Source organism: Oncorhynchus keta, chromosome 35 (genome assembly GCF_023373465.1).
Source record: "Oncorhynchus keta strain PuntledgeMale-10-30-2019 chromosome 35, Oket_V2, whole genome shotgun sequence".
Lineage (NCBI taxonomy): Eukaryota > Metazoa > Chordata > Actinopteri > Salmoniformes > Salmonidae > Oncorhynchus > Oncorhynchus keta.
The window spans coordinates 64,770,238-64,794,456 of NC_068455.1; the positions used below are offsets into that span (position 1 = coordinate 64,770,238).

General features: G+C 43.7%; 1 protein-coding gene across 6 annotated transcripts; it reads right to left on the bottom strand.

Moving 5' to 3' along the window:
* Positions 1–23,754, bottom strand: LOC118369168 (interferon-induced very large GTPase 1-like). 6 transcript variants are annotated; one of them, XM_052497266.1, is made up of 3 exons: positions 23,401–23,753; positions 15,686–15,788; positions 1–5,358 (listed from the first exon to the last, which is right to left on the bottom strand). In XM_052497266.1, the coding sequence occupies exon 3, from the start codon at positions 5,003–5,005 to the stop codon at positions 671–673; it is 4,335 nt and encodes a 1,444-aa protein (XP_052353226.1). In that variant the 5' UTR covers positions 5,006–5,358; positions 15,686–15,788; positions 23,401–23,753; the 3' UTR covers positions 1–670. The 6 variants fall into 6 exon arrangements, 3 of the variants coding, with proteins under 3 accessions (XP_052353226.1, XP_035609526.2, XP_052353227.1); XM_035753633.2 differs by lacking the exon at positions 23,401–23,753 and adding an exon at positions 20,841–20,919; XM_052497267.1 differs by lacking the exon at positions 23,401–23,753 and adding an exon at positions 16,524–16,560.
* Between the last annotated feature and the right edge of the window lie 465 nt (positions 23,755–24,219).

Genomic DNA, 24,219 nt, shown 5'->3' on the forward strand with positions numbered 1-24,219 from the left:
CATACTTGAGTAAGTTTATTTTCATTAAATGAAATGTGTAAGTACGTTATAATCTAAGAGAACATTGCCATTTCAATGATGATCCTTTTCAACACTTGACTGAGTCACATCAGTAATAGGGTAACAATGTGTGGTTTGATCCGTAACAAAATTAAAGGAAAATGTTAACCCTATTCACCACATAAGAACCAAAATATATATATTTTGAAATATATATAGGAACATTTTGACTCCCAAAACGTATAAGGCATGAATAAAATGCAATGAACATGTACAATTGAAACTTGAATTATTTTTACTTACAGAAGTGAAGTTCTTAAGCATTTAAAAACAGATTTAGCCTCAGAGCCTAGTACCCTAGGTAGACTGATTCACAGTAGGATTCATTATTTAATCAATTGCTTTCCAGCAGAGCAAATAAAACCCACAATATGGCCAGACAAGTATCTAAGGCCAAGTGCAGGACAGATTACCACACCAGCCACAAAAGCCACATGGCTTCTTTTTTTATTGGTAGATTTCAAGGGCCCATGTCTTGACTGAAAACTAAGAACACTTGTTTGGTGTTTAATCTAAGAATGTTCCATGCAGTCTCTTGAGACGTATTGATGTGTCGGGACTCAGTCAAACCAAGTTAAGGCTATTGCTCTTTGAGGCAATTTAGAGAATCTCACTTGATGCTAAAAGACTCTTTTATGCTTCTTTCTGCCTGTTCCTTTGAGATCCATTTCCAGGCAGGGGGAATATCTGCAGGCAGTGCACCATACTCTTCGGCAAAGTGCTTGTTGAATTTTGCCATCACAAATTTCCAGTAGTCCGAGGCCTGTATGCTGGAATCCGCAGGAATAAGCCAGTCAGGGTAAATGTCCCGGTATTTCTTGTAAGGATGCCACTGTCCACGTGTTTCATAGCATCTGAAGGAGGTATCATTGAACACTGAAGAGGAGCAGATGTCCGTGACAAGATTTCTTGAGCCCTCAAACCTAACACGACCAAGTCCCTTTGGTCGATGTATTGAGGCACAGTGGTCTGTGTGGGCCTCTCCTCCTGCCTCGCACGGTGCCTTGCAGAATGGACACTGCTTCCCACAGCCAAACACTTTTGTGAACAACTCGTTCTGTGGCTTGATGTTCTGTCTTTCCAATTTCATTTTCACATCCTTTGCTCTTTGGAACTCTTCTCTCAGCGACTGTTCCATCTCCACTACAGATATTTTAAGCCAGTGGACAAACGATTCCTGGTTGGAATTGTTCAGGATCATGGTGGCTTCCAACGTATCTTGGGGAAGCACCAGCTTCTCTCCTAGGAGGCTGCATATGTCCTTAATGAATTCCTTTATGTTGCCCTTCTCATTCATCTGTGCTTTTGTGATTGCCTCAGTGATGACACTGATGATCCCTTTGAGTTGACAGTCTTCCAAATCAAACATTTTGTTTCCTTGTGAGAAGCGCTTCAAGATTTCATCCAAAATCCAATTCTTGACAAAGCCTTCGTAGTCACAAATGTAGCTCACATAGTTAGCAAAGTTGAATTCTGACAGTAGTTGCTTCAAGATAGAGGACTGGAAAAATGTCCGAGAGCTGAATTGAAAGGCATTCTGCCCCGTCAGCATTACATCAACAATTTCCAGACCCAGGGAACTGGCAACATAGGCTTTTACTGCTGGTTTAAGACACAGGGTGGTGAACTGCTCAGCTTTCTTCTGACACTGATCTTGTCCACTGATCAAGTCTTTGAAGTCTTCCAAGTATTTATCTTTGAACTGTTCAAGGCACAAACGAGGATTATTGTCAGTTATGAACTTTTCATGCAGATTCTGGAAGGTCCTGGCTGCAAACCCACAAATGTGCAATTTGATGTTCAGTTCAAATTTGAGGCTTGTGTCAAGTTCTTTGTTGGCATCCAGCTTCTCTTCAATCATGTGCAGAATCTCTTGTATGTATGTTTCATGGTAGTCTGTTTTCTTTTGGACCTTCTCGAACACAAACTCTTTGCATTTGGCTATCAGTTTGTCTGCCATGGCCTGGGTTTTTCTTGTGTGCTCATCCATGTAAAACTCCTTTACTAGTTTCTTGAAAAACCCCTCTGGAGTGACTATGAAGGGTTCTTCTCCATGATCTTTAAGTTTCACTTGGTTCAGCTTTTCATTCACTGAACCTCCCTTCTGCACCATGTTAGACCGAAGCTGGTTGAAAACATCACTCAAAACATCTCGTGGCCTCAATCCTTCAAAGTTGGATAGCTCATACACGGTTTCCTCCCATACCTTTTCAAATTCTCTATCAAGGTCCTGCTCAGACCACTGAGATTGACTCTTTCTGCAGTCCTCAAGCAACCCCAGCACTTTTTTCTCCATCACGGCTGTGTGGTTCTTCTTTATTGTGTCAAGCTTGATCATTCCTTTTCGAATCTCAAAAGCAGCTTCCAGTTTACTCATTATAGAGTTTTCCATCTCCCTTTTCATACCTTTGGTGCTGTTTGCAAAATCCTCTCTGTATCTCTCCACAAGATGGACATGGCCCTCTGTCTGTTCGAAGTACTTGGTCAGGTTGTCAAGAATGGTCTTCTCCCATTTGACAAGTTCCGTTGAGGCTTCCATTTTCAATTTGCTGTGAAAATCCCTCATGTTGTCCATCTGGTATTTCATTGCAACTGTCCCAAAGTTGGAGATCCTTGTTTCAGCATTTGTTGTCCATGTGTGCATGTGCTTTTTGAATGACCATTCCCACTTACTGAACTCAACGCACAACTTCATGTAGGCATCAGCCACCAGGCTGTTTCTGAAGCTGAAGATGAAGTTTTCATACTTCACAGCATTCCAAAGGCTTTTTGTCCACTCCAGAAAGTCCATGATGTTCCCAGGGGCCTTACAGTCCTGGAAAACCTTGATCATGTTCTTTTTGAACTCGTAGACGGACTCGCTGTACCCGGCGCTGACAGGTGCCATTGGAGGGTTACCATGCCAAAGTCCAGGGATGTACCAGTTACCAGACTCTGGGTTGTACTCCATCACATCTGTGAAGATCTTGTTCTCTTCCTTTTTTTCCATTCTGGCTGCTGCCTGGGTCATCTCGTTCAATTGCTCCAAGAGCATCTTCCGGTCTCTCATGTTCTTGTCGTGTGCTGAGACATCTGCCACATTCTGGTGGACGAACTGACACTTGGGCTTCTTTCCCACCTCTTTCATCCGGAGAAAAGCATGGACAACAATTTGAAGGATGTCCTTCATGTCGGTCGAATTCTCCATGGCAATATTGACAATTGTGACATCACTCAGCCCAACAACTAGAGTGGCTAGCTCATTGTCGTGCTCATAGCTGTCATTCAGCTGTGCCAGCTCTGGCGACTTCAGTCCTTCTGTGTCGATGATCACTAAAAAATCGCAGTTCAGCTCCTTTTTGAAGTCGTCTTTGACTTTGATGAGAAGCATGAAGGCTCCTCTTGTGCATCTGCCGCTACTGACTGCGAACTGCACTCCAAACATAGTGTTCAGTAGAGTGGACTTTCCTGTGCTCTGAACACCTAGAACAGTTACCACCAGGATCTTGTTCTTCGGCTGCACCAAGACATTGAGCTGATGCAGCACATCACTCACCCATCTCAGAGGTATGTTAGACGCGTCTCCGTCTACCAGCTCCAGAGGAAACCCATCCAGAAGCAGCTCAGCACATAGTCTGGGCAGGTGCTGCATTTGTTGCCGTGACACATCAGTTTCTCTGAGTAAGACAGAAGACTCATAAAGTTGACCCATTTCACGTAGGAAATGCTCGGTTCCCAAAGAACTGCTTGAAATCTGTCTGTCAAGGTCTGCAATTTCTTCTTTGTTTTCAGAAGAGTTCTGGCACTTCTCTTTGTACTGCTCTCTGAGGCCAGACAAGTTTCTACGAGACAGATTGTCCAGGTTCATTCGCATCCATTTCAAGAAGTAGGACCTTTCTAGCCCTGTCCTTGACATTGCATTTATGAAGCAAGACATTGCACCTGATATGTCATAGTTTCTCTGCTTTTTCCTGAGTTGTATCTTCTGTGATTGGAGATCACTTTTATACATCTCTATGTTCTGATTCCTAGCTTTCCGCAGTCTGCATTCCTCCTTCTCTAGACGTGCCAGCTCCTTCCAGACCTGTCCTTGCAAGGGAAGCTGACTTTCCTTATACTGTGGTATGTCATGTATGTTTGAAGTAATTGCATCAGCATTTTGCTTTGCACTTTGACATTCTTGGCAGTCCTCGTCAACCAAGATCCCAAGATTGTGTGCCACTTCAGCCATCTGATCCAATGGCATTTTGGACATTGAACTCTTGATCACCTGACCAACTGCGTTTTGCAGCTTCTTCACAAAGTCTGCATCATTCATCTGTTTGTTCTTCAGGATGACGTTGCTCGTCTTCAAGTTTAGCTCTTTGGCGGTTTTCTTCAAAGCATCAATGCTGAAGCTCTTGCTCTGTAGGTTACCCACTAAAAACAGCTGTGCCTTGGTGTTTTGGCTGGTCAGTAGCTTGTACTTGTTGTCCAGGTTGTCAAAGAACACAAAGACTGCTGCGGAAGTCTGACAAAGAAAGGAGTACTGGGTCTCAAACAAACTGATGTCCCCTCTCAGATTAGCTACAGCGACAGGTTCACCAAAGATGTCAATGTTCTTGTTCCCACAGGGAAGGTACCAGCTTATCTCAACTAATCCATTGGATATCCTCCTTGGACTATCACCACATTCCATGTCATGGTGGACAAACGTGTCGTGATACTGTTGGGGATTACTCAGAAGCTTGTTCAGAATCTGTGACTTGGACAGAGAGCACTCACCCAATCTAACAAAAGAGACCATGGGGAGGTCAGAGAGAACAATCCTGTCTTCAACAAATCCTCTTGGGTCTGACAATGAATGAGGTCTAAACTTCTTGACAATGTCTCGCATTGCCCAAAGCATCAGAATGCACTGTTTTGTGTCACAATTGGGTAGAAGTAGGGGCACAGAAAACTGACACATTGACATTTTCAAGACCATCTCTTGCTGCAGAAAACCATTAGAGCACAGAAAGAGAGCAGTAACAACGTCTAAGGGGTTTACAAAATTACTAGAATCCAGGTTATCAACAAGATTATCCAGATCTAGGTCTATGTTGCAAAATTAAGCATCGCAACTTTCCTCGCCTCCTGATGAGGTACATTTCACACTCCTAGCTGTTACATTAACCATCATTAACCTCTTCAAGAAAGTCCATGGTAGGGCTGAGAGAGTCTGAGCGGGTTCATCTGTGACGGTCTTCTCATCGATCTGCAGCACGGTGCTCAGGGCGAGCTTCTCTGTGTAGTGTTGCTCCAACCCCAGGTTCAGCAGCAAGCTCTCCAGGTGGGTTTCTGTGGGGGGAAAGATAGAGATATTTAATCAGGTGAATTTAATAAATCTTTTTTTTATTAAATCTGTGAAGCACAAACCTTATTTTATAGATGACATATCAGAACAGGCGTAGACTGGCCATCTGCCATTTCGAGAAAATGGCAGCTGGTCCATTTTGAGCTCAGTAGGCCGGTCTAATTATCATTATCTGGCTTATACTGTGAGCCTCAAAGAATTATGAAAAAGAAAACACTAATATATCTTAATTAGATAAGTATTCACCCCCGAGTAAATACCATGTTAGAAACACATTTGGCAGCATTTACAGCTGTGAGTCTTTTTGGATAAGTCTATGGGCTTTGCACACCTGGGTTGTACAATATTTGCCCATTCTTCAAGCTCTGTCAAGTTGGTTGTTGATAATTGCTAGACAGTCATTTTCAAGTATTGCCAATGATTTTCAAATAGATTTAAGTCAAAACTTTAAGTTGGCCATTTTGGAACATTCAACGTCGTCTTGACGTTGTCTTGATGTTGAATGTGGCCTTGTGTTTTAGATTATTGTCCTGCTGAAAGGTCTATTTGTCTCCCAGTGTCTGTTGGAAAGCAGACTGAACATGCTTTTCCTTTAGGATTTTGTACGTGCTTAGCTCCATTCTGTTTCTTTTTATCCTGAAAAACTCCCCAGTCCTAGCCGATGACAAGCATACCCAAACAGGATGCATGTTTTGGAATATTTGTCTTCTGTAAAGACTTCTTTCTTTTCACTTTGTCATTTAGTTGAGTATTGTGGAGTAACTAGAATGTTGTTGATCCATCCTCAGTAGTCTCCTATCACTGCCATTAAACTGTTTTAAAGTCACCATTGTCCTTATCGTGAAATCCCTGAGTGGTTCCCTTCTTCTCTGGCAACTAAGTTAGGAAGGACGCCTGTATCTGTGTAGTGACTGGGTGTATTGTACACCATCCAAAGCCAAATTAATAATTTTAGGCTCATGTTAACCACTATTATTGCACACAGAGTGAGTCCTAGTTAAAACTTTTATATGAAGAACAATTCTCATTTAGAAGGCTAACATCACGTAAAAAAAAAATCACAAATAGTTTAATATTTACTCATTCATTTTATCCAACATCTATATGTAAATCTGATCATTGAAAAGTGTACACAAACAGATACAGTAATGTGGGTTTCCTGTCCTTCATGAGATCACCAAATGAAACACTCATCATGACTGTCCTTTAAGTGTCCACACCACTCCCACATTCTCAAAAATAGAAATATTGTTTAATTATTCAAACTTTTGATGTCCAAAGTTCTCTCTGTGTTCCACAGTTTACACTCCAATCTCAAACACTACAGAGCATAGGGGCAGCGTATTTTACGACCGGCAACAGCCGACTTCCTGCTCTCCCCCTCTATGAGAGAGAGCACGCTGTAGAGCAGACCCACTGTAACCTGATCCTTCTAACAGTCACAGGAGAGTTATGACAAGTACCGACAGGATGCACTGTGTCACTGTGTGTAGACAGCCTGGTCTCATAAACTGGATTCACTGTGTCACTGTGTGTGACGAATGCAGAGAAGAGCTCAAACCAAGTTCTCACCCCACTGGATTCTGCATTTATATGCCATAGCTTGCACATAACCAACAATCATTTATATGTCAAGACAAGGTTTAGGGTGTGACTTCTCATAAATGTTCATCTGTTTCCCAGAACTGCCTGTTGGTCTATTGTTGAGCGGCTGGTAGCACCCCCCTCCATTATTGCTTAACACATTGCATTGGTGTCAACCATACTTTTATTCAGTCAAATCCAGCTGAACCCAGTTATATCTGTTGTAAATGTTTTTTTAATCGTAACAAACTGTGTCTGAAGTTTCATGACATGTATTTGAGACTTTAACAGTTAACATGGACATGGGAGGAGATCCTGGATGGTAAGAGACCCTGGAGGCAGGCTGGGGAGTATCGCCGTCCACGGGAGGAACTGGAGGCAGGCTGGGGAGTATCGCCGTCCACAGGAGGAACTGGAGGCAGGCTGGGGAGTATCGCCGTCCACGGGAGGAACTGGAGGCAGGCTGGGGAGTATCGCCGTCCACAGGAGGAACTGGAGGCAGGCTGGGGAGTATCGCCGTCCACGGGAGGAACTGGAGGCAGGCTGGGGAGTATCGCCGTCCACGGGAGGAACTGGAGGCAGGCTGGGGAGTATCGCCGTCCACGGGAGGAACTGGAGGCAGGCTGGGGAGTATCGCCGTCCACGGGAGGAACTGGAGGCAGGCTGGGGAGTATCGCCGTCCACGGGAGGAACTGGAGGCAGGCTGGGGAGTATCGCCGTCCACGGGAGGAACTGGAGGCAGGCTGGGGAGTATCGCTGTCCACGGGAGGAACTGGAGGCAGCTAAGGCGGAGCGGCAACAGTATGAGGGAACACGGCTGGCAAGGAATCCCGAGAGGCAGCCCCCAAAACATTTTTGGGGGGGCACACGGGGAGTGTGGCTGAGTCAGGGTGGAGACCTGAGCCAACTCTCTGTGCTTACCGAGCATTGACTGGTCCTTGGTTCTCCGGTACCCCGGTACCCCCTGTATATAGCCTCGCTGCTGTTATTTTACTGCTGCTCTTTAATGATTTGTTATTTACATTTTTTACTTTTCTATGTTTTACTTAACACTTATTTTTCTTAAAACTGCATTGTTGGTTAAGGTCTTGTAAGTAAGCATTTCAATGTAAGGTCTACACTTGTTGTATTCGGCGCATGTGACAAATACATTTTGCTTTGATACAAGAGACGAAGGCGAGCCTTGAAATTAGTGTTGAGAAAGCCGCAACAGTTGAAAAATAAACTAAAAAGTTTAAGGGTACAGGTAATGTTATCGAAGCTGACGATAATGAACCTAAAAAAAGAGAGCTGTTGTTAAGAGAACTTGTTATACAGACTAGATCAATGCACGAAAATCAGGTGAATTCATGATTAAAGCGGTGCAGATCCCAGGCGATACTGTTGACCAAATTTAGGGCATCGATACAAGTGCCAATCATTGCCAAATTCGCACCCATTAAAGATAAAATATTGGTTAAAAGCCGGGGCAAAAAACTTGCCGGCTTTCAAAAAGGCCTGAACGATCCGTTCCCAAAGGGAATAGCAGAACGACGCAAAGTACTGTACCCATCTTCAAGGACAATAGACTAAAAGGCAGACGAGTAGCTCTCATAGTCAACAAGCTATACATACATTGATAACTGTTTCAAGAAACCAAAACCACTCCATGGCTATTCAAAATGAAATGGAAATCAAAACCTATCAATGGTAGGGATTGTAATATAGAAAAATAAATATTTAAAAAATACAATTTATAAAGAAACTACACAGTGCATTCAGAAAGTATTCAGGCCCCTTCACTTTTTCCATATTTTGTTAAGTTACAGCTTTATTCTAAAATGGATTAAATAGTTTTTTCTCCCTCATCAATCTACACACAATAACACATAATGAAAAAGCAAAAACAGGTTCATTTTTATACATTCACAAATGTAAAAAATGAAATAGCACATTTACATTCAGTCCCTTTACTCGGTACGTTGTTAAAGGCACACCTGTATTTGGTGTGCCTTTATCACTGCAGATCCTCACAAGCTCTGTCAGGGTGGATGGGGGGGCATCGCTGCAGAGCTTTTTTCAGGTCTCTCCAGAGATGGGCCATTCAAGGATATTCAGAGACTTGTCATGAAGCCACTCCCGTGTTGTCTCGGCTGTATAATTATGGTCGCTATCCTGTTGGAAGGTGAACATTGGCCCCAGTCTGAGGTCCTGAGCGCAGAGGAGCAGATGTTCATCAAGGATCTCTCTGTACTTTGCTCTGTTCATCTTTGCCTTGATCCTGACTAGTCTCCCAGTCTATGCCACTGAAAAACATGCCCACAGCATGATGCTGCCACCACCATGCTTCACCGTAGGGATGGTGCCAGATTTCCTCCAGACATGAAGCTTGGCATTCAGGCCAAAGAGTTCAATCTTGGTTTTATCAGACCAGAGAATCTTGTTTTTCATGGTTTGAGAGTATTTAGGTGCCTTTTGACAAACCCCAAGTGAGCGGTCATGTGCCTTTTACTGAGGAGTGGCTTCAGCCTGGCCGCTCCACCATAATGGCCTCATTGGTGGAAAGCTGCAGAGGAACTCTAGAGCTCTGTCAGAGTGAACATCGGGGTTCTTGGCCACATCCCTGACCATGACCCTTCTCCCCCGATTGTTCAGTTTGGCTGGGGAGCCAGCTCTAGGATGATTCTTGGTGGTTCCAAACTTCTTCCATTTCAGAATGATGGAGGCCTCTGTGTTCTTGGGGAAATTCAATGCTGCAGAATTCTTTTTGGTACCGTTCCCCAGATCTGTGCCTTGACACAATCCTGTCTCGTAGCTCTGTGGACAATTCCTTCGACCTCATGGCTTGGTTTTTGCTTTGACATGCACTGTCAACGGTGGGACTTTTTATAGACAGGTGTGTGCCTTTCCCCCAAAAAATTATGGAAACCCAAAGGAATCATACCTATCTGCCCCAGTGACTTTCCATGTCACCTTTACACATACAGTTGAAGTCGGAAGTTTACATACACTTAGGTTGGAGTCATTAAAACACGTTTTTCAACCACTCCACAAATGTCTTGTTAATAAACTATAGTTTTGGCAAGTTAGGACATCTACTTTATTTTCCAACAATTGTTTAATGACAGATAATTTCATTTATAATTCACTGTATCACAATTCCAGTGGGTCAGAAGTTTACATACACTAAGTTGAATGTGCCTTTAAACAGCTTGGAAAATTCCAGAAAATTATGGCATGGCTTTAGAAGCATCTGATAGGCTAATTGACATAATTTGAGTCAATTGGAGGTGTGTGACTTGCTATAGACCACCCTCTGCCCCCAGCTGTACCCTGGACACCATATGTGAATTGATTGCCCCTATCTATCTTCAGAGCTTGTGCTGCTACATGACCTAAACTGGGACATGCTTAACACCCCGGCCATTCATCAATCTAATCTTGATGTCCTCAATCTCACACAAATTATCAATGAACCTACCAGGTACAACCCCAAATCCGTAAACATGGGCACCCTCATAGATATCATCCCAACCAATTTGCCCTCCAAATACACCTCTGCTGTTTTCAACCAAGATCTCAGCGATTACTGCCTCATTGCCTGCTTCCATAATGGGTCTGCAGTCAAACTACCACCCCTTATCACTGTCAAACTCTCCCTAAAACACTTCAGCGAGCGGGCCTTTCTAATCGACCTGGCCCGGGTATCCTGGAAGGATATTGACCTCATCCCGTCAGTAGAGGATGCCTGGTTATTCTTTAAATGTGCCTTCATCACCATCTTAAATAAACATGCCCCATTCAAAAAATGTAGAACCCTTCATTCACTCCAGACCTGACTGCCCTTGACCAGCACAAAAACATCCTGTGGCGTACTGCATTAGCATCGAATAGCCCCTGTGATATGGAACTTTTCAGGGAGGTTAGGAACCAATATGCACAGGCACTTAGGAAAGCACAGGCTAGCCTTTTCAAACAGAAATTTGCAGCCTGTAGCACAAACTCAAAAGAGTTCTGGGACACTAAAGTCCATGGAGAAAAAGAGCACCTCCTCCCAGCTGCCCACAGCTCTGAGAGTAGGAAACACTGTCATTTATCTACAATAATTGAGCATTTCAATAAGCATTTTTCTACGGCTGGCCATGCCTTCCACCTGGCTACCCCTACCCCGGTCAACTGCGCTGCACCCCCCACAGCAACTCGCCCAAGCATTTTACATTTACATTTAAGTCATTTAGCAGACGCTCTTATCCAGAGCGACTTACAAATTGGTGCATTCACCTTATGACATCCAGTGGAACAGCCACTTTACAATAGTGCAGCCACTTTACAATAGTGCAATAATAATAATAATAGTGCAATAATAATACAAGCCTCACCCATTTCTCCTTCACCCAAATCCAGTTAGCTGATGTTCTGAAAGAGCTGCAAAATCTGGACCCCTACAAATCAGCTGGACTAGACAATCTGGACCCTCTCTTTCTAAAATGATCTGCCGAAATTGTTGCAACCCCTATTACTAGCCTGTTCAACCTCTCTTTCGTATTGTCTGAGATTCCCAAAGATTGGAAAGCTGCCGTGATCATCCCCAGCTTCAATTCCATACAACTCTCTTTCCGTGGCCTCCAACTGCTCTTAAATGCAAGTAAAACTAAATGCATGATCTTCAACCGATCGGGGCCGCACCTGCCCGCCCGTCCAGCATCACGACTCTGGATTGTTCTGACTAAGAAAATGCGGACAACTACAAATACCTAAGTGTCTGGTTAGACTGTAAACTCTCCTTCCAGACTCACATTAAGCATCTCCAATCCTAAATTAAATCTAGAATCGGCTTCCTATTTCATAACAAAGTCTCCTTCACTAATGCTGCCAAACATACCCTCGTAAAAATGACCATCCTACCAATCCTCGACTTCGGCGATGTCATTTGCAAAATAGCCCCCAACACGCTACTCAACAAATTTGATGCAGTCTATCACAGTGCCATCCGTTTTGTCAGCAAAGCCCCATATACTACACACCACTGTGACCTGTACGCTCTCGTTGGCTGGCCCTCGCTTCATACTCGTTGCCAAATCCACTGGCTCCAGGTCATCTACAAGTCTTTGCTAAGTAAAGCTCCGCCTTATTTCAGCTCACTGGTCACCATAGCAGCACCCAGCACACGCTCCAGCAGGTATATCTTACTGGTCACCCCCAAAGCTATTTCCTACTTTGGTCGCCTTTCCTCCCAGTTCTCTGCTGCCAATGACTGGAACGAACTGCAAAAATCACTGAAGCTGGAGACTCATATCTCCCTCATTAGTTTAAGCACCAGCTGTCAGAGCAGCTCACAGATCACTGCACCTGAACATAGCCCATCTGTAAATAGCCCATCCAACTATCTCATCCCCTTACTGTATTTATTTATTTATTTATCTTGCTCCATTGCACCCCAGTATCTCTACTTGCACATTCATCTTCTGCACATCAACCACTCGTGTTTAATTGGTATATTGTAATTACTTCGCCAACATGGCCTATTTATTGCCTTACTCCCTTATCCTACTTCATTTGCACACACTGTATATAGACTTTTTCTACTGTATTATTGACTGTATGTTTGTTTATTCCATGTGTAACTCTGTGTTGTTGTATGTGTCAAACTGCTTTGCTTTATCTTGGCCAGGCCGCAGTTGTAAATGAGAACTTGTTCTCAACTAGCCTACCTGGTTAAATAAAGGTGAAATTAAACAAATGTAAAAATAAAAGTACCTTCCTTCAAACTCAGTGCCTCTTTGCTTGACATCATGGGAAAATCAGCCAAGACCTCAGGAAAATAATTTGTAGACCTCCACAAATCTGGTTCATCCTTGGGAGCAATTTCCAAACGCTTGAAGGTACAATGCTCATCTGTACAAACAATAGTACGCAAGTATAAACACCATGGGACCACGCAGCCGTCATACCGCTCAGGAAGGAGACTCATTCTGTCTGCTAGAGATGAATGTACTTTGGTGCGAAAAGTGCCAATCAATCCCAGAACAACAGCGAAGGACCTTGTGAAGATGGAGGAAACAGGTACAAAGGTATCTATATCCACAGTAAAACGAGTACTATATCAACATAACCTGAAAGGCTGCTCAGCAAGGAAGATGCCACTGCTCCCAAACCGCCATTAAAAAAAATCTAGAATATGGTTTGCAACTGCACATGGGGACAAAGATCGTACTTTTTGGAGAAATGTCCTCTGGTCTGATGAAACAAAAATAGAACTGTTTGGCCATAACGACCATCGTTATGTTTGGAGGAAAAAGGGGGTGGTTTGCAAGCCGAAGAACACCACCCCAAATGTGAAGCACGTGGGTGGCAGCAGCATATTGTGGGGGTGCTTTGCTGCAGGAGGGACTGGTGCATGTCACAAAATAGATGCATCATGAGGATGGAAAATTATGTGGATATATTGAAGCAACATCTCACGACATCAGTCAGGAAGTTAAAGCTTGGTGGCAAATTGGTCTTCCAAATGGACAATGACCCCAAGCATACTTCCAAAGTTGTGGCAAAATGGCTTTAGGACAACAAAGTCAAGGTATTGGAGTGGCCATCACAAAGCCTTGACCTCAATCCTATCGAAAATGTGTGGGCAGAACTGAAAAAGCGTGTACTTGCAAGGATGCCTACAAACCTGACTCAGTTACAGCAGCTCTGTCAGGACGAATGAGCCAAAATTCACCCAACTTATCGTGGGAAGCTTGTGGAAGGCTACCCAAAACGTTTGACCAGAGTTAAACAATTTAAAGGCAATGCTACCAAATACTAATTGAGTGTATGTAAACTTCTGACCCACTGGGAATGTGATGAAAGAAATAAAATATTAAATAAATAGTTGTCTACTTTTATTCTGACATTTCACATTTTTCAAATAAAGTGTTGATCCTAACTGACCTAAGACTGGGTATTTTTACTAGGATTAAATGTCAGGAATTGTGAAAAACTGAGTTTAAATGTATTTGGCTAAGGTGTATGTAAACTTCCGACTTTAACTGTACCCCTGCGTGCTCTGTCATTGTGCTGAGACAGCGCAGCGGAGATACAGATTTTGCGCCAACCTGTCACTCAATCATTTGGATCTTTTTGCTCTATATATAGGAACATAAAACTAAAACTGAGGGGGCACAAGTTTCAACAGAGGGGGCTAAGCCCCCTTTTGCCCCCTTGTGGAGCCGGGTAAGGTTCACACATTATTGCAGGAATCATACTTGAGTAAAAGTAAATATAGCTTACCTTATAGCCTACCCAGTAAAATACTACTTGAGTAAATGTCTAAAAGTATTTGGTATTAAATATAATTATCAAAAGTAAATTAAATTGCTCAAATAATATACTTAAGTATCAAAAATATTAATAATTTCACATTCCTTATATTAAGCAAACCAGACAGCACAATATTCTTGTTTTTTAAATTTATGGATAGCCAGGGGCACACTCCAACACTGGCATAATTTACAAAATAAATCCGCCAGATGAGAGGCAGTACGGATTACCTGGGACATTCTCTTGGCAAGTGTGTGAATTGGACCATTTTCCTGTCCTGCTAAGCATTCGAAATCCAAAGGACTTTTTGGTGTATGGAGTAAAAGGGAAATGTATGGAGTAAAAGGGAAATGTATGGAGTAAAAGGGAAATGTATGGAGTAAAAGGGAAATGTATGGAGTAAAAGGGAAATGTATGGAGTAAAAGGGAAATGTATGGAGTAAAAAGTACATCATTTTCTTTTTAACCTTTATTTAACTAGGCAAGTCAGTTAAGAACAAATTCTTATTTACAGTGACGGCCTACCCCGGCCAAACCCTAGCGACACTGGGCCAATTGTGCGCCGCCCTATGGGACACCCAATCATGGCCGGTTGTGAAACAGCCTGGAAACGAACCAGGGTCTGTAGTGACGCCTCTAGCACTGAGATGAAGTTCCTTAGACTGCTGCGTCACTCGGGAGCCCTATAAGAATGTTGTGGAGTAAAAGTGAAAGTAGTCAAATATAAAAATAGGAAAGTACAGATACCCCCCAAAACGACTTAAGTAGTAATTGAAAGTATTTTAGTTCAGTACTTTATACCACTGCATTCTAGTCAACACAATGCGCCACGCCAATCTCGACACAGTGCAGACCTTTATGTAGGCCCTCGGATCTTTATTTCTATTATTTGCTTGTGCATTAGAAATTTTATTTTTTTATGTCAGTCACTGACAGTCACTGAATTAGTCCATGTCAGCTAAACATTTTTAGATTGGTAAAGCCCCGGGATACCCAGGGATGGGCAACTGGCGGCCCTCCGTTCTGTAGCCCTGCGGATCAATTTCCCAAAAGAATAATAACAACAACAACAAAATAAAAAATTAATTGGGGGGGAAACTTAGTCAATGTCTTAACTTACTTAGTCGATGTCTTAACTTACTTAGTCGATGTCTTAACTTACTTAGTCGATGTCTTAACTTACTTAGTCGATGTCTTAACTTACTTAGTCGATGTCTTAACTTACTTAGTCGATGTCTTAACTTACTTAGTCGATGTCTTAACTTACTTAGTTACAATACGCAAACGATGTGGGAGGATGCAGATAGAAATGCCATGAATAGAGTTGTCGTGATTCCTTATTCTACATCCCAGAGAGGAATGTTTCTTACACAAAATAAATGTCTATCTGAAACCTGGCCAACGTTGTGTCCTGCTGAACATGGCCCTGTTTAGATGTCTGTTTAATACCTGCTACGGCAGCATCCATTGATTGAGTTGGCTCAGACTTTAGACCGTCAGTTTGTGCTCTGTGAGATGGATCCTCTTCTTCCCCAAGGTATAAATCACATTCCTGCAAATTAAGAAAAATAATCCAAGATTTAACAAGTTCAAATAAATGGGAGTTCATCAGCCAATCGAATAATTTCAGAATTTCACACAGGGGGCTCTTTGAGACTTCAAAACTGTTCGCTGCTCTGGCCCCCCAATGGTGGAACAAACTCCCTCACGACGCCAGGACAGCGGAGTCAATCACCACCTTCCGGAGACACATGAAACCCCACCTCTTTAAGGAATACCTAGGATAGGATAAGTAATCCTTCTCACCCCCCTAAAAGATTTAGATGCACTATTGTAAAGTGGCTGATCCACTGGATGTCATAAGGTGAATGCACCAATTTGTAAGTCGCTCTGGATAAGAGCGTCTGCTAAATGACTTAAATGTAAATGTAAATGAGACAAAAACAGGGAGACTTTGTTCAGCTGGAAATGCAATCTAGTTTGTATTGTCACATGCTATTCCCACCTGGAAGTGGGAACTATGGAATTTTCATCCCAAATTGCCCCACTCACTCTTTAACAGCGACATTACTGCCCCTCGAGCCAGGTCTAACTCTTGAGGACTTCTTGTTCGGTCATTTTGTGGGCTGAGAGAGGAGATAGCTTTTCCTTCTAACACAAATAATACTTTATAAAATATTTAAAGTCATTTTAAAATAGTAATTACCATCAGAGTGATACAAATACAGCAGTTCGGTCAATAGTCTTAAATGTTAAATGTTAATAGTCCAACTGTCACGACTCCTACCGAAGGTGGCCCCTCTTCCTCTTCGGGTGGCGCTCGGCGGTCGTCGTCACCGGCCTACTAGCTGCCACCGATCCCTTTTCCCTTTTCTGTTTTTTTCATCTGATTAGTAACACCTGTTTCTTGTTTAGGTTTAGTTGGACTATTTAAGCCGGTAGGCCCGCCTGCTCTTTGTGCGGGCTCATTTCATTTCCAACTGTGTATTTTGTGTGGTAGTGCTGGTTGTTTTGGATTTTCCCTCCGGACTGGTGTGGTCCTGGTTTTGGGCGATTGTTTATGTGCGGCCAGTTTCTTGGCGAGTACATTTTTCCCGGTGCGTAATAAAGCGCTACTCCACCACGCCCAATGCGTTACAGAAGCCTGCACCCCAAATGGAGTCAGCAGGAGCAACCCCCGAGGGAGTACGATGGAGCGGCAGCTGGGTGTCAGGGGTTTCTACTCCAGCTCAAGTTGTACCTGGCTACCGTGAGGCCGACTCCCTCGGGGGAGGAGAGTGTGAGCGTCCTCATCTCCTGCCTGACGCGTATAGCTCTGGAGTGGGCCAACGCGGTGTAGAATGGCCCAGACTCGGCGAGGGAGCACTATCCGGAGTTCACCCGCCGTTTCCGGGCTGTATTCGACAACCCTCCGGAGGGCCGAGCAGCGGCTGAGCAACTAATCCACCTCAGGCAGGAGACGAGGAGCGCGCAGGACTTTGCGTTGGGGTTCCGGACCTTGGCCGCTGTGGCCCGGGTGGAACGATGTGGCCCTGATGGACTACTATGGTGCAGCCTCGGGGAGGACGTCCGAGGGGGCTAGCGTGTCGGGCCACTCTCTCCCTCGATGAACTTATAGACATGTCAATCCGGGTGGACAATCTGCTAGCTGCCCGCTGGCGTTCAGAAAGGGTTCTGTCAGTTCCACCTCCTAGCCTTCTCACTCCCATTCCTATGGAGTTGGGGGGGGGGGCATGTCGAGGCTCCTCCTGCACCAGCTGTTGTCGGAGAGGACACACGGCCGACTGGTGCTGGAGGAGCTTGGCAGGGAGTCGAGAGGGCAGGCAGAACACTTCTCGGTCACCCCAGGTGAGTCAGCATCAAACTCACCCAGAGCCCACTGTTGGTCACATGTTTGCGTTAATTTTTTCCCTTGATTTTTCTCCCTCTTCCCAGCATAGGGCGCTAGTCGATTCAGGCGCAGCTGGGAACTTTATGGATCGCGGACTTGCCCTCAAGCTGGGATTCAGCTGGTGCCGATAGATCCCCCCTTTCCGTGCACTCCCTAGATAGCCGGCTATTGGGGTCAGGGCTGTTCAGGGAGGCCAGAGTTCCACTGGACATGGTAACGCAGGGGAATCACAAGGAGCGGATTAGTCTCTTCCTTATTGATTCACCTGCGTTTCCAGTGGTGCTAGGAATTCCCTGGCTGGCTAATCACAATCCTGAGATTTCATGGAGACGGGGATCTCCGAGGGTGGTCAGAGGAGTGTTCAGGTAGGTGTATGGGAGTTTCCACCGGTGCCACGTCGGTGGAGAGTCCAGACCAGGTTTCCACTGTGCGCATTCCCTCTGAGTATGCTGATTTGGCTATCGCCTTCTGTAAGAAGAGGGCGACCAAATTACCACCTCATCGACAGGGGGATTGTGCGATAAACCTCCAGGTAAACGCTGCGCTTCCCAGGAGTCACGTGTACCCATTGTCACAGGAGTAGACGTTGGCTATGGAGACGTATGTCATGGAATCTCTGGAACAGGGGTACATTCGGCCCTCCATTTCACCCGTCTCCTTGAGTTTCTTTTTTGTGAAGAAAAAGGAGGGAGGTCAGCGTCTGTGCATTGATTATAGAGGTCTCAATTCCATCAAAGTGGGGTTTAGTTACCCGCTACCTGTCATCGCTACGGCGGTGGAATCATTTCGCGGTTTTTCACAAAACTGGACCTCAGGGGGGATTGTGCGATTGTGCGTATTTGGGAGGGAGACGAGTGGAAACCTGCGTTTAGTACCACATCGGGCCGCTATGAGTACCTCGTCATGCCGTATGGGTTAAAGAATGCTCCAGCCGTCTTCCAATCCTTTGTAGACAAGATTCTCAGGGACCTGTGCAGACAGGGCGTGGTTGTATATATCGATGATATCCTGATCTATTCCGCCACACATGCCGCGCATGTGTCTCTGGTGCGCAGGGTGCTTGGTAGACTGCTGGAGCATGACCTATACGTCAAACGAGCCGTCTCCTTCCTGGGTTATCGCATTTCCATCTCGGGGGTGGTGATGGGAGTGTGACCGCTTTAAGGCCATGCGGAATTGGCCGACTCCAACCACGGTGAAGGAGGTGCAGCGGTTTTTAGGGTTTGCCAAGTACTACCGGAGGTTTATCCGGGGTTTTGGCCAGGTAGCGGCCCCCATTACCTCACTGCTGAAGGGGGGGCCGGTGCATTTCGATGGTCGGCAGAGGCGGACAGAGCTTTCAATAGGTTGAAGGCGCTGTTCACTGATGCGCCCGTGTTGGCACACCTGGACCCCTCTTTAGCGTTCATAGTGGAGGTGGACACGTCCAAGGCTGGGGTGGGTGCCGTGCTATCACAGCGCTCAGGTACGCCACCGAAACGCAGCCCCTGCGCTTTCTTTTCAAGGAAGCTCGGTCTGGCGGAGCATAACTATGATGTGGGAGACCGGGAGTTGTTAGCTGTGGTAAAGGCCCTGGTGGTGTGGAGACACCGGCTTGAGGGGGCTAAGCACCCTTTCCTCATCTAGAGATTTAGGTTTACTATCTCGTATAGACCATTATTTTTCCCACAATAGTATTTTGATCTTTGAAAGCTGTATTTTTCCCACATCTCTCCCTCATACGTGCGGACAGTGGGGACAGGGAGTGAGAGTCAGCAGCAGACAGCGTAACAGGGACAGGCAGATACTTTCATAGCAGGAATTAACATAATGCAGAGGCTATTAAAGCTGACCAAATAATGGATTTTTTAACAATTTACGGGAGCGTTGTGTATATTTTCTTTCTTTAAATCACAGAAAATTACTGATGTAAGCTAAATGCTTAGGTAAGAGGAAGGCAATGTCGGTGCTGGTAATTTTCGGTTTATCTTCCCAGGTCTACTATAACACTAACCACACCACAACAATGCAATAAGGCACAGGGGCATGTGGTATATCGCCAATATACAAAGGCTACGGGCTGTTCAAACGCACAACGCAGCGCGGAGTGCCTGGATTCAGCCCTTAGCCGTGGTATATTGGCCATATACCACAAACCCCCGAGGTGCCTTATTGCTATTATAAACTGGTTACAAATGTAATTACAACAAGAAAAATAAAGGTTTTGTCATACTCGTGGTATACGGTCTTGTATACCACAGCTCTCAGGCAATCAGCATTCAGGGCTCAAAACCTCCAGCGTAAAACTACATTTTAGTCATTTAGCAGACTTACAGAAGCAATTAGGGTTAAGTGCCTTGCTCAAGAGCACATCAACACATTGTTCATCTCGTCGGCTCACGGATTTAAGCCCACAACCTTCCGGTTACTGGCCCAACACTCTTAACCTCTAGGCTAAGATGTAATCGTTTAACCATCAGTTACCTATAAACAGGTGTTAAGAACATGTCAAAACAGAACAGCTCAAACCAAGCTACAACTTTAGCTCATCAGGTTCAAACAAGGTAACAAGACACTTGTCAAGCTCGGTCTAAATTCACTCTCTATTAGCAACGTTCAGCTTCAAAATAGTCAAAGGCAGGAAGCGGTATAGCTCATTTCAACAGGAAGTTACACGTACACAGGCTCAGCTCGCCTCCACGCTATTGCGCTCCTTTTCAGCCTTAGCAGAGTTGCAAAAATGGTGTAACAGAAAGGTGCAGATGATGATGGCACCAAAACAGCCTCTCTTTTTCTCTGCCCATCATCTGTCTATCTTCACCAACATGGTCAGACGACCAAGTTAACCAGCAGTGAGGCCTCTCCTTACTGCTTCTCAAGACATTTCCAGTCCCTTTTCTCTCCACCCTCCTCTCAGTCTCTGGGCAATAGACAACTTTAGCCTCTGCTCCGTCTGCCTGAAGGGGTATCTTCGGTGGTGCTATAGTTACACAATCTTGACATTATGCAAAGCATCTAGCAATCTAAACAAATATGAATGCCCTCCAATCTGGACACTGTCCTCCTGTACCGATGTAAAAGCATCAAAAGTCTTTCCTTGAATTCTATCTCCTTTCCTCCTTTCTCAAAACGCATCAGAGATCCATTGCATTGCATTTAAGGAAGGGGGTGAGGAGAGAGGACGTGAGGAATTGAGAAAAGATTTAAGGTTCAACCCCAAGTGTCACAACCTACCTCTTCATTTATATCCATTAGCAGGGTGTTTTCAGCCACGCCACTCTTACCCCCGGTCAAAGGTCAAAAACTTTCAGATAATAATATAATAATAATAATATATGCCATTTAGCAGACGCTTTAATCCAAAGCGACTTACAGTCATGTGTGCATACATTCTACGTATGGGTGGTCCCGGGGATCGAACCCACTACCCTGGCGTTACAAGCGCCATGCTCTACCAACTGAGCTACAGATGGCCTGGATCTGAAATAAGTATGGGATAATAGATAAGTTAACCAATGTAACAATGCTAATTAAATAACCTTATGATTTAAAAAAAACAGCATAAACTTCCATTACAAGTGTTGGTAAAAACATTAATAGATGCTTTATTGTAAATGGTCACTGGGGCGGCAGGGTAGCCTTGTGGTTAGAGCTTTGCACTAGTATCCGAAAGTTTGCAAGTCCCCAAAATGACATGGTAAAGGAGAACCAGTATTATCAAATGAATTAATGATCTAGAAATGGTATGTTATTGTGGCACTCACTAACCTTTTTGCCAGAATTTACTTCACTGACAGGTAGCAGTATGACAAAATACCCAGGCAGCACATTTGGATCCTTCGAAGTTGAGGGACCATACATTTTTGCTTTTTCATTGGTTCTGGGAACGAAGCCATTTTGGAGGCTTTTTCTAAGATAAAAATAGACCGATAAAACTGAACGTTTGTAAAGCTTCCGAGAACGAAAGTAAACATTTAGCCTGTTCTGGGAACACACATTGTTTGGTTGCAGTGAGGCTCTGAAAATGTTTTACTATGGTTCTCTGAAAGTTTTCCAGGGAGGTTTCATTAACATTCTGAGAATTAAAATTATAGGTTATTATTTGAAAATAATTAATAATGTTATGAGAACATGTTTCAATAAGGCTTTTAATAACACTGCTAGCTTAGTGTAATGGATGTGAAATGGCTAGCTAGTTAGCGGTGGTGCGCGCTAATAGCATTTCAATCGTTGACGTCACTTGCTCTGAGACCTTGAAGTAGTGGTTCCCCTTGCTCTGCAAGGGCCGCGGCTTTTGTGGAGGGATGGGTAACGATGCTTCGAGGGTGACTATTGATGTGTGCAGAGCATGGGCGAGGGGACGGATTAAAGTCATACTGTTACATTAGTTTGGGTTAACTGTTTTGAACTCCAAGCACAGATAGAACACATGGAACTTCATTTAGTTAGGCATTAATAATGCAAAAAAAAAGTTGTATTGTAGCACATGGTCAGTGAGATTCAAACCTATGATCTTCTGTTCCCTATTCATGGGATTATTCCACTGTGCCACCAGGATGTAGTTTTAGGCAGTTAAGAACAAATTCTTATTTTCAATGACGGCCTAGGAACAGTGGGTTAACTGCCTGTTCAGGGGCAGAATGACAAATTTGTACCTTGTCAGCTCGGGGGTTTGAACTTGCAACCTTCCGGTTACTAGTCCAACGCTCTAACCACTAGGCTTCCCTGCCGTTAGCATGCCATCTTTTTTTTTAAATTTATACAATCCATTCATTTTATTCTATTCAAACATACCCTATTTCAGAGGAAACAAGTACTCATTAAGATCAGGTGTGGCCAATAATTGGAGGAAGCCAACACACCTGAACACACTTAACAAGATCGAGGCTAGAGAGTTTTATTGAAGCTGAGAAAGGAATGTAAGTTTTTAAATAACATTCTTATAACGTTACCAATGTTTTCTTGTGGTTTATGGTAAGTTTCTTAATGTCCTGAGAACATGACTTTAAATAGAACCACAAGGAAACCTACAGAAAATGTTATGCTGAAGTAATGAAATTCCCACAGAAAAACGGTTGGTTCTTAACCTTCTCGGAATAATTTGAGAAGATTACTTCAAATAGAACCATGAAGAAACCTGTAGGAAGCATTTTGCTAAAGTAAAAATATGTCCACTTTAGAAACACATGGTTCTCAGAACGTTATGTGCTAGCTGGGTATTCTGCACTATTCCCAGAATATTGTGGGAAGGTTGTATGCAAAATAACCATAGGTCAACCATGGCTCTCACCAAACTCGAATAAGCATATGGTTCTTGGATTGTTAACGTTATGTGCTAGCTGGGTACATATTTAGTTTTCACTCATAAAACAGCCATGACTCGTCTCTTCCTCCATTGCATTTCAAGCAAAACGGATGTCCCTCACAAAGCGTGAGACATCGAGGACACTTCATTTACAGCAAATAACCTGCCACACAACAAGAAGTACGCTACTACATCTCAAGCTGAAACTCGTTTGCATTGCATGTGTAACTCTAGGCCACGTAGCATATTATGAATATTTACATTCGCCATCATGCATGTGTGCACACGTGCAATCACTGAGTTAAATCATAAAATATGACTGTTGGAATTGATGATGCAGAGCGCACCGATTATGCTAATGATAGCCTAACAACAAGCCTCACAATTTATTTTAAAGGCTTCTATTGACGTTATTAAAACACAAAACAAACAACTTGTCTATTGCCTTGATTATTTAAACTATTATTTGAAAGTTTAATTTATTCTTACCAGCATATCACATACTTTCCGCGAACCAGCTCACCTCAATACATCTTCCAGAGAGTTCAGCAATCTAATAAAAATGTGTTTCATTTTCACCATAAAATGCTCTCGGAGTGAGGTGGTGGGAGGAACCATATGAAACGAGAAAGACTATCCTTCATGACTGACTGTTTCTGATCAAATATGGTGTTCACGATCACATTGCCGAAGTTTGATTTTGTAATGAACATTTTAAAAGCAAGGATAAAGTTTTGGTTCAGTCCGTCCAATATTCTTTCAGTTTCGTGTTTCTGTAAATTGGAAGCAAGCAGTTTTGTTTCGACCAACAGTTTACAGATAAGGAAAGAAGGATTAGAAGTTAGAAACAGATCACGTTAATGGATATATAGGCTTGTATCTGTACAGTGTGTTCTGATCACAGCTCAGGGAGGCGATGGTGACCATAATCCCCCTATTTCACCAGGAAGGCCCTACAGTGGCATGTGTTCATTGATGTCAAAGGAAGGCGATAAAATATTTTGACAATTAAAAAAAATACACAGATATACACATTAGCAGTCAAAGGTTTGGACACACGTAGTTGTAAAGTTGCTAAAAAGTAGTAAGTAGTTGCAAAGTTGCTAATTAGTTCAAATTGTCTGGGATGAGATTTGAACATGCAACTTTAGAGTTGGTAGCTGTTCAGGTTGCAACACATTCATGCCCATCCAGCCATCCAGCCATTCTTCTGAACTTTTATTTCCCTCACCAACTTTAAACATCAGCTATCTGAGCAGCTAACCGATCACTTCAGCTGTACATAGTCTATCTGGAAATAGCCCACCC

Coding starts and splice junctions, on each gene's coding strand:
- LOC118369168 (XM_052497266.1), bottom strand. CDS start 5,005: ATGGTCTTGAAAATGTCAATGTGTCAGTTTTCTGTGCCCCTACTTCTA.